The 10,039-nt window shown below is 49.0% G+C and overlaps 2 protein-coding genes across 2 annotated transcripts in view; one reads left to right on the forward strand and one right to left on the reverse strand.

Annotated features, from left to right (window-relative positions):
• WIPF3 (WAS/WASL interacting protein family member 3) overlaps positions 1 to 7,301 on the forward strand; it is a 20,571-nt gene extending 13,270 nt beyond the window's left edge. Inside the window, exon 8 of the mRNA XM_011361733.2 lies at positions 6,090 to 7,301. Within this exon, the coding sequence (XP_011360035.1) occupies positions 6,090 to 6,229 (140 nt within the window). The 3' untranslated portion in view covers positions 6,230 to 7,301. The remainder of the gene's footprint in view (positions 1 to 6,089) is intronic.
• A 986-nt stretch (positions 7,302 to 8,287) lies between these two features.
• Positions 8,288 to 10,039, reverse strand: part of SCRN1 (secernin 1) — a 63,981-nt gene continuing 62,229 nt past the window's right edge. The window contains exon 9 of the mRNA XM_011361712.2: positions 8,288 to 8,558. The gene's annotated coding sequence lies outside the window, so the exon portion shown is untranslated. The remainder of the gene's footprint in view (positions 8,559 to 10,039) is intronic.

Below are 10,039 nucleotides of genomic sequence, written 5' to 3' on the forward strand. Positions count from 1 at the left end.
GGTGAAAGTCTTCAAGCCAGTCATTCTAAACCTTGGCTACATATTGAAATGACCTAGAGCAGCGGTCCCCAACCATTTTGGCACCAGGGACCAATGCTCCAATGAGAATCTAATGCCTGATGATCTGAGGTGGAGCTGAGGCGGTGATGTTAGCTCTGGGGAGCGGCTGCAGATACAGATGACGCTTCGCTCACCTGCCGCTCACCTGCCGCTCACCTCTCGCAGTGTGGTCCAGTTCCTAACAGGCCACGGACGGGTACCAGTCCACAGCCCGGGGGTTTGGGGACCCCTGACCTAGAGGACTTAAAAATCTCAAAGGCTAGGCTGCACCTAGACCAACTAAATCAGAATACATGCATGGGACCAGGGTGTCGGTATTGTTGAAAGCTGCCAGGTGATTCCAATGTTTAGCCAAGACTCAAAGTCTCAGCCCCGTATGTGGCCAGGCCCCAAGAATGGCCTTCACTCGGCTGACCCGTTCAGCTCCAAGGGTGGAGGAGGGAAAGGCCGGCCAGCCTGCCCCTCAGGCTGAAAGGCCAGGGAAGCCAAGTGCTTTAGGAAAACAGGAAGCGAAAATAAACAAAGTGGGGTGTTGACCACACAGCAGTGATGCTCTCTGTTAGCTGACGTGAGCCAATGCTTGTCCGGATCTGAGCCAGTCCAAATGGGCGGCACTTGCTAAGAGGAGGGCAGAGTCAATAACACGGGGTGAGGGCCGGATGAGTCCCCAGCCCTCATCCTGAGTAAAGCTCCCAATCCCAGACTCAAGTGGACCAGCAAGGGAAAATCATGTCTGGGATTAACCCAGGACTGGGCAGCAGGCTCCATAGGCCTATCCTTTCAGAGGGACCTTGGCAAGGTACCTCAGCGAGGATTCGACTTCCTGCAGAGCAGACCAAGGAGCTCAAGTCTGCTGTCTGCTCAGCTCACAGGCTCAGCCCGGCGCAGATCTTCCTGCACTGGCCTGTGGGATTGCACATTCAGAGAGAAATGACCTTGCGTGTGTTTTAAATAATCTATAAGTACTACTTCTCTGAATTAAGAGAAAAAGAAAAACAAGAGAAGGATAAAGAAGACAGAGAGAAATCACCCCCCACCTGCCCCGTTCCTACAAGGTTTAAATAGACCGAGATGCGTGGGAGCGGGAGGAGACAGGTGACGTGGCAGGCTCCCACTGCTCCTCAGTTCAAGTTCAGCAGATGGGCCTGTACTTCCCGCTATGCACCAGGCTCCATGCTGGCACCAGAGACTACCATGTATAAGAAACGAGGTCTCTACCATCACACACCTACTGTACACACTCCTGCAACAGAAGAAATTAACTACATTGCCGTGGAGTGTCTTAATCATTGATCCGTTTAAAGTGCTAAGGAAGGGCACCATGGTGGGTGTGAAGGTGGGGTGAAGGGTGGGGACCTGGAGGCGTAGAAAGAGGTAGCGTTCTAGGAACCCAGGAGAGAGGCATGGGAGAGTGCTTGGGACGTTGAGGAACCACCAGCAAGTCCCACGTGGCACGTAAGGGCAAGAGTTGGCTGGCCTGGGATAAGCCACGTAGGATAATAGCGGTGTTAGGTTTGGTAGGGCAGAGTATCAATAAATAATACCCCTTCCCATCGTGTGAAATGTTCACAAGAGTCAGACAGAGGAAGATCCAAGTGCCAGTGTTTTTATTGGAAGACAAGGCTTACGTGTGTATAATACTGAACTCCCTAATACTGTGCCCCACAGTGCGGGCTCCCAGACTCGCCCAGGCAGGGTGACTTATGGGGGAGGAGACCAGCTGGCCTTCCTCTGCAGCCACAGACCCTGCCCCAGGTGGGACCAGACTGCACGTGGCTAGTTCCCCCTCCTGAACTCACCAGAAAAGAGCTGAGAGAGAGTGGCCAGGACTTACCCTACAGGAGGTGCCTACGCATGAAATTAAGAAGACAAAGAGATGTGTCTTCTAACATGAAGGATTTTTTAACCCTTCTAAGGCTTGGGAACTTGAACCTAGAAGCAGAGAAGGACTGTCAGTAAAACACTAACCACCCCCAGCACCGTGAGTCATACCGCTGTGGGCCTCCTCGGATGTGCCTGGCTTCATACCTTATCATCAGTCCTTTGGAAGAAAGTTTACCTATAGGAAATAGGAGGTCCCAAGAGAATCAGTTACTGGCGCGTTCAGGTTCATGTCCTTTCTCTATGCGAAGGTTCGCAACTGGCCACCTTCACACCACAAGCCCCACGCATTCTGTTACCCCCAGACTGTAGCACATGAATGAGGCCACCTGGCCCCTGGAGGCTTTCCAGCCAGTGACCCAGCTGGGGACCCCTCCTCCAAACCAGACGTCAGCCAGCGTTTCCTCTAAAGGGCCAGAGACAACATATTTGAGGTTCAGCAGGCCATGTGGTCTCTGCCACTGCTACTCAGTTCTGCTGTTTTAACATTTTAGACAAGCCATAAATGAATGGGCATGGCTAACTTCTAAAAAAACTTTATTTACAAACACAGGTGCTGGCTGGATTTGTTCTGCTAGCCATGTTTTGCTGATCTCGGCCTTAAACCGCTCCGGAAAAGCAGATTCGTAAACATCTCTGTCTGTCGTACAGCCTCTTTCAGTAATGCGCTGTGGAGTGCCTCAGCCTTCTGACTCAGAACCCAATCTTGTCCCTGAGAACAGAAGAAAATCTATGCCCCACACAGCGCACCAGGAGGGCACAGTTGGCAGTCTGCGCTGTGTTCCTCTCATCTCAAAGAAATGTTCCAATCAGTGTCCACACCAAAAAAAAAATAATCTCCCAACACTGAGGTAGGCGCAGTTAAAAGAAACAAAAAGTAAAAAGAAAACCTACTAAAATAAACTGACATTTTACAGACCAGAAAGAGCGCTTGCAATTTCAAAACTAAGATATGGTTTCAGATTGCTGTGGCATGGGCAGACATGAAATACCTCCATCGCCTCCTAGCACAATTAAATTAGCATGTTCCTGCGTCCCTGTGAGCCACAGGGTAGAGCCTTGTTCATTATATGAGCATGAGTCCGTTACAGGCCGTGCCTGTCTGATTGCATTTCTCCTGATGCTTTTCTTCCTGCTCACCGCTGACCCGGCTCCCCGAGGTCAGAGCGCTGCATGATCTGGGAGACGCCGCTGGCTCTGTAGGTCCAGCGCGTTTTCACACCCGCTTGCAGCCCTCAGCCTCCTCCCACTTGCCTGCTTTCTCTCCTCCTGACACGCGCACAGCCCACAGATACCCGAATGCTTAACTCTTTTCTTTTTCTAACTTTTTATTGTGGTTTGGAAATACATAACACGAAATTTGCCATCCACCTGCAACAAGTGGGTGAAATAAAATAAGGCAGAGACACTGGGTGGAATGCTATGCATCCATCAAAACGGCATTGTTGGATATTTGGTGACATGAGAAAAATGTTAACGCTACCTTGAGAAGTCAAAACAAAACAAAACAAAACAAACCAGTACACGAAAAGTATAGAACATAGAACCTACGGTTAATTTTTAAAGGAAACATGTCGCGAATCTATATGGAGAGGGAGAAGGAGAATTTGACCAAATAAAGAGATGAGGCTAGAAATATAGAGGCCTTAAAGTGTTAAAAATGGCGACGCTCAATGGTAGAATGCTGGGTGATTTTTGTTTTCCTTATGCTTCACTATTTTGTCCAAGTTTGCTGTAACAAATACACATTATTTGTAATAATCATTACAGCTAATTGGAAAATTCCAAATCATAGGGAGAGAGACTCTGATCACCCCGCCCCTGGTCTGAGCACCTGTGGCAGGGGAAGTAGGGCCCCGAGATCTGTAGGGTGACCCCTCCAAGTTCTCAACAAGTGGGACGTGGCCGAGGAAGGAACGACGGGCCCCTCACACCAGCCTCAGCTGTGACAGTGAGTGGGAAGGAGAAAAAAGGCCAGGTCTGCGATTTCTAAGCTTTAGATCTGGCAGATACTAGAAATGTCATTTCCAGTGAAACCTGTCATTTCCTTCAGTTAGAGGCTAGTCTCCGCCTCCATTGTTAGGACGGGAGAGGCCTTTGAGGTCATCCAGCCCAACTCCTTCATGTACAGCTGAAGAAACCGAGGCAGAAGTCGAGTGACCTGCCCCTGGTCACAGCTGGTGGCAAAGCTGAGGCTCGGGTTGAGGTTCTTTGCTCCATGTCCGGTGTTCTCCGCACCACACCTGCTACCCCTCGACCTCAGGCCGTGTGGACTGGACCGCGGAGAGGCCATGCTGGCCCGGAGCCGATGGTTAGGTCTGCTTCTCTGAGGAGCCCACCTTCCTCCTAACCCAAGTTCGCAGCCGGGGACTGCCCTCCAAGGCTAGGAGGGACCCAGCGCTGACAGCCAGCCAAGTCTGCATCCTTCCCGGCCTTTCTCGAGCCCTGCAGGATATGTCCTCTTATTGGTTGGCTACAAAATGGATTTTTTTTTTTTTTCTGACATGAAAGTATCTCTGTGCCTGGAAAAAAAGTACATGGCTGGCTTGGTTTACAAATGACAAAAAATAAAGTCGGGAGCCAGCTTGGCCCCCAGCCTCTGCTCCTTCGCCCCACGCACAGACATTCTTCGTGAAGCCCCACAGTTCAGAGGACTTGTCACATTGAGCCGCCCTGCAGGTGGCGGCTCCTGCAGCACAGCTGTTAAAGCCCAGGGGCGGCAGCAGCAGCGGTCACTGCAGCTGCTCCGAGTGCAGGAGACACGTGTCATTGGGTAGAGATGTAAACACATTTCTTACTGCAACTCGTGGTACCCAAAGTTCGAAAACCACTGTTTTGGCAATTCTGAGATACTCTCGTGTGAGAAAACAGCCCAGTGAAGGACTATTTCAACAGAAGGGCTCTGACTTGGGAATTCCGGTGGCATCTCATAAGGGACAGTCCTCTAAGGAGACACTTGGATTAAAAATACCCTGGGTGACCCAGACTAACTCCCAGCCGCCCACTTCCGCAGCCATGAAATTTCTTTAACAAGATGCAGAGTTTTCCTTCCTGTTTTATGAAGAAATGGAGTCTCCTTCAGCTCTACCGTTGTTTCCAGTGGTTTTTATGGAAAACGAGGCTGACCTACAGAGAAGCCTGTTTCATTGTTCAGTGGTTCTCCAGTGGGATGGTGGAGATTCTGCTTCCCAGGGGACATTCGGTGCTGTCTAGAGATATTTCTGTTGTTGTTGTTACAGATGATCTGGTTACAGATGTGCCACTGACATGTAGTAGGTAGAGGCCGGGGATGCTTCTCAACAGCCTGCAGCACGCAGGTGGCCCCCACAGCAAAGAATTAATCAGCCCAAGATGTCAATAGAGCCACGTTAGGAAATGCTGGCCAAGAGGAAGCCTTTTCTGAAGTAGACTGGAGGTTCTGAAACCTTAGCACAGTCACTTCAAGGTCGCACTGCCACGTGGAATTAGGTCAGGGGCTATATATCAGTGTCTTTTCACTTTTTACTTAGTTAATAAACTGGCTAAGAATTTAGGACTCCTTATGTCATTATCCTGATAAAATCACCTTTATCCTAGGACAAACACACTCGTTAATTTAAAAAGCGTTTTAATGAAAGTTACAGTGCCTGTTGGATTAATAGTTTGTAAGTTGTGGAGACCCTTCTATGCGATAGTTAATTTAAAAAATTGTATCTTACCTTCACAGATTCTTAAGATGACTCATATGTTCATTGTAGAAAACTTGAAAAGTATTTTTTTAGACATTAAAAAAACCAGTAAACTCAGGAGGAATCACTTCAGTATATTATTTATATTTTTTATGAATTTTAAAACTAGTCGAGGTCATCCAATTTATACAATTTTTTCTCCTACATTTCAAACATCATGCCAAATCGTCTGAGCCTTTGTAAACATTTCTCCCTTAGCACGCCGACTGTGACGGCTCCGTATCCACAGTCTGTGATATAGAAGCGGGGGTGGAAACACGTGGTCTTGGGCCAGCAGCCTGAAGGTTTCAGGTTGACCGGCTCACCTTACCCTTGGTTCCGTCATGGTCGCTGGAGTGTTGGTTTAGCCTGAGTCTCTCTGTGAAGCCTGCAGCCAGTCCCTGGGCCAACAGATGGTGCGATTGTTCCTGTGTCTTTCAGGCCGTACACCTGGTCCCTGGCTCCACGCCGAAGCGGCACAAAGCTCCGATGACATCAAAGGCAGAAATTCTCAGGTAACACGTCCCTCGGTCTCTGAATGTAAAACCAGGAATTCTTCTCAAGAAGCCCAGAGATATTGAGGCTGTGCTTTCTCCCCGACAGCTTTACACTTTGCCTCAGACACTTTCTCCTCAGGGAAAGCCACTGGGTGGACCTTTGTTTCCAGCGAGAATGAAACACTCACAATTTCAAAATCTGAAGAATGAAAGGGGGGAACTTCTCTGGAATCACCGCCACATACAGAAGCAAGTTTAAGGACCCGAGCCCCTTGAGAATCAGTGGGCAATGGTCACCCTGCTCACTCCCCCATTCATTCTTCCCTCGTCGTGAGAAGTCTGAGAGAAAAACTGTAACACATATAAGACACAGTTCAATGTTCTCGTCTCTAGGACACATGGTTTCTTACGGCACCCCTGGGGGGTTTCCTGCATCAACATTATTATTTATTTTGGCCACATTTAGTCACAATCCCGATCCTGGTAGCGAGAGAAAAGCTGAGAGGGGCACCCAATAGGTGCTCGTGTGAGAAGACACTCTTTGAAGTGTCCTCATTCTCACGCGGGACACCTGGGACAGTGTTTCCCCCCCTGGGCAGAAATGGTGCCTCTCACTGCACGTGATAGGGGCTCATCTTAAAGCTGCCCCGCCGTTTCAGAGTTCTATGTGACAAAGAGGGTGGCCCGCTGTTAAATTAGGCCCCTCTGAAACTGCATGGACCCTCAAGGAAAGTGACCCGAGAAGAAGAGGAAGCTGGGATGAGTTCCTGGAAGGAGGACAAACACCTGTCCCTTTTCTGCCACAGCTAATCCAAGAATTGCAATAACCGTTCTCAGATGATCACAGGCTGAAAGCTGGGCATATGCTTGCAGTGAAGGGAGACATACAAGTACATAGGTCTAGGGAAAAGGAAGACGAAATTGTTCACAGGCTTTCGCTCTGGGAGATTATGGCTGAGTTTTACTTTCTCCCTAGTGCATTTCTGCTATTTCTGAATTTTCTACAATGAATACATTACTCCTGTGATCATAAAAATGTAGTCACAATCAAAATAATCATCCCTACATTATATAGCTCTTTACGTTTCTAGATAACTTGCATATGTTATCTCATTTGACCCTTTCGTTAACCCTGTCATGTAAACTAGAGAGAGACTGTTAATGCCATTTTCAGACAAGAAAACCCACCTCTAAGGGGCAAAGGAACTTGTCCAAGGTCACATGCCCCGACCTCTGCTCCTCGTCCGATATTCCTTCCACTACACCTCAGTGCTTTTCCTTGCATGTCCAGGACAGGAGTCACCGTCACCTTCAGACATGGAAGGGATGATCAAACATTGTGCAGTGTCTGGTCCCTGGCCTCGTGGCCGGCACACGCCTGGATCACCTGAACCCATAAAACTTGAGTCGGGGATGGACTAGAAAGTCTTTCTTGGCCATCCCATTGTCAAGTTCTCCTTCCCGTCCAGCTGGGCACTATCTTAATTCATTTGTACTTTGCTGAGATAAAAAGCAATCGCCCAGAGAATCGCTGGGTTCCAGACAGGGCCAGTGGTGCCCCAGAGGGTGCTTGGTGCTCATCTTTTATGGCTGCAGAGCCCAGGTGGTCCATGCACAGGTGGGAGCCCTCGGCGGGAAAGCCGAAGGCCTGGGACCCTGTCTCTCTTTCCATCACCTTGTCTTGGGACTTCCAGCAAGTTCTTTGTTTCCCTAAACTCCCTGTCAAGTGAATCAGATGCTGCTCCGTCCTATAAATGTGTTTAAGATAGCATTAGGTCCCCACATGCTATGAACTCCATGTCCCATTTCATCCCTTTTTCCACCCATGACCTTCTGGGTAAAAATCAGCTCCTTGCATATGATGGGACCATCAGGCCCTGGCATCCTTGCATGAATGAGGCAAAGCTTCGGTGCCCAGCCCTGGGGTGGGTCATCTGTGTGCAGTGAGTCCTCTAACCCCACCCGGTAATGCTGTCGTGTTTCCACAGTTGCCTCTGAAGACACTCCGGTGAGAAGTCAGCTGAAGCCAACATGCTGTGAACGTGTCTGACCTCACCACACTCGCATTGTAACTCATTTGACATACAGGCTCTGAATGGAGCATTTATTTATTGTAAATACGTGGTTTGCACAGGCTTTAAATCAGTACTGTAGTCGACTTTTATTTTTTAAAAAAAACCCATACACTGTTTCTCCATTTTTTAAAACGCATCTTGGCATTTGTCTGCCGGTGCCGATAGAGCCCGGTCCCCACCCCGTAGCGTCCATTCCATGACTGTAAATATGCGTGCAGGCTGGCCCTTCCTAGGTTTGAAACAGTTTTTAGAAGATTCCTTGGTTGGCAAGTAGTCCCAGAGTCATAGTATCCACAACAGCTTCTTATTGGCATGATTTTATACCCTCAGCGCACATACTGCAAAGTCAAACCAAATAATGCCTTATAAATGACGCAGCTCAGAAAGAGTAGTGTGTCCCACACCCAGACAACGCCACACAGCCTCCAGTAAACGAGATGCCATGTCTCGCTTCCGTTTCGCAGTACAGGGAATTTTCCTTTTTATTTCTCTCTCGTTTTTTTTTTTTTTCTGCCTAATGTAAATATAATGCAAAATAAAGGCAGGAGTGGACTCGGTCCCTCCAATGCCAACCACAGGGCCCCTTTTGTGACCGAATGACCCTACAAGTAGCCAACGCTCTTACTGTTTACAGTGCCCCTCGTGCCCAAGTCCCTGAGACTTTCCTCCAGGTCCCCAGCCCCATCCTGGCAGCCAGAGTGAGGTGGAGTGAGCTTGATGAGATTTCGGTATTTCCCCTGCAAGCTAGAAACTTACATAACTCATCATGAAAGTAAATTACTAATCCTGTCTCAGAGGTCTTCCCCCGACCCCCACCAACTGCAGGATTTCCGTGGAAAATATGACACTAAAAAGTGGACATCAAAACTTATTATGAAATATCTGCTTCAAATATCTGGTGCCCCACCCGCCTTGGGAAACCTGGACCCAAACATCACGCAAAACCTAGCTCCCTTCTGAGCTAAGGGGAACCTGAGCAGCCTGAGAGCTCCCGTTCCACGCAGTGGGGCAGCTCTCTGCGGGGGAGCGGTGTGCGACTTCAGCCACCCCGAACGTGGCAGGTGACAGGATGGATTCCGGCGGCAGCTCTCACACCATTTGTCTTGACCTGGCAAGGGAATGGAAGTGTGCTTCCACTTGCCTTCTTGGTCCTCAATACTCCCCGTCCTTGGAGAAGAAGACCGTGACAGGAAGCAGAGAAAATAGAAGGAAACAGGCTCAGCCCTCGTCTGTGCTCAAAATGGCTGCAGATGAAAACGAGGCCAGCGGTGGGAAGGGCCGTGAAAAATAAGTTTCCTGTGGAACCATCCACTCGCGTGCTCGCACCTCAAGGACATCACGCCCAGATCGAGCCACCCCAAAATGGTAGATGGGTAGGAGGGTTTGGGCGGACACGTGACCACATACACCTAGCTATGGACCGGAGTAAAGACTGAGATGCCAGACTCCATGATGGCCGTGCTTCCTCCCGCCAGACAGAAGCAAGTGAGCAAGGTCAAGTCTCCTCCAGGGAATAAATCATGCCAAAAACTGTAACGGCTAAATCGATGGAAAAGAGGTTTTTCCAGGTCATCGACCCCGGTCATACCTGATTTGTCTCATTGGTTCTGGAAGGTTTCCAGAAGGTCAGAATTTCTTTAGTCTGACAGTATCCACTCCACCTCCCTCCCAGTTGAACAAAATCATTAGAGAGGTCTTACTCATCATGGATAAGAATGCCCTGCACAAAGACAGTTCCATCTTTAGAATGCACGGCCTGCCCTGATGTGCTGTTTATACGTTTGTGCTCTATACCGCAGGGAGGGCAATAAAACTATTC

The sequence above is a fragment of the Pteropus vampyrus genome, unplaced genomic scaffold (genome assembly GCF_000151845.1).
Source record: "Pteropus vampyrus isolate Shadow unplaced genomic scaffold, Pvam_2.0 Scaffold69, whole genome shotgun sequence".
Classification (NCBI taxonomy): domain Eukaryota; kingdom Metazoa; phylum Chordata; class Mammalia; order Chiroptera; family Pteropodidae; genus Pteropus; species Pteropus vampyrus.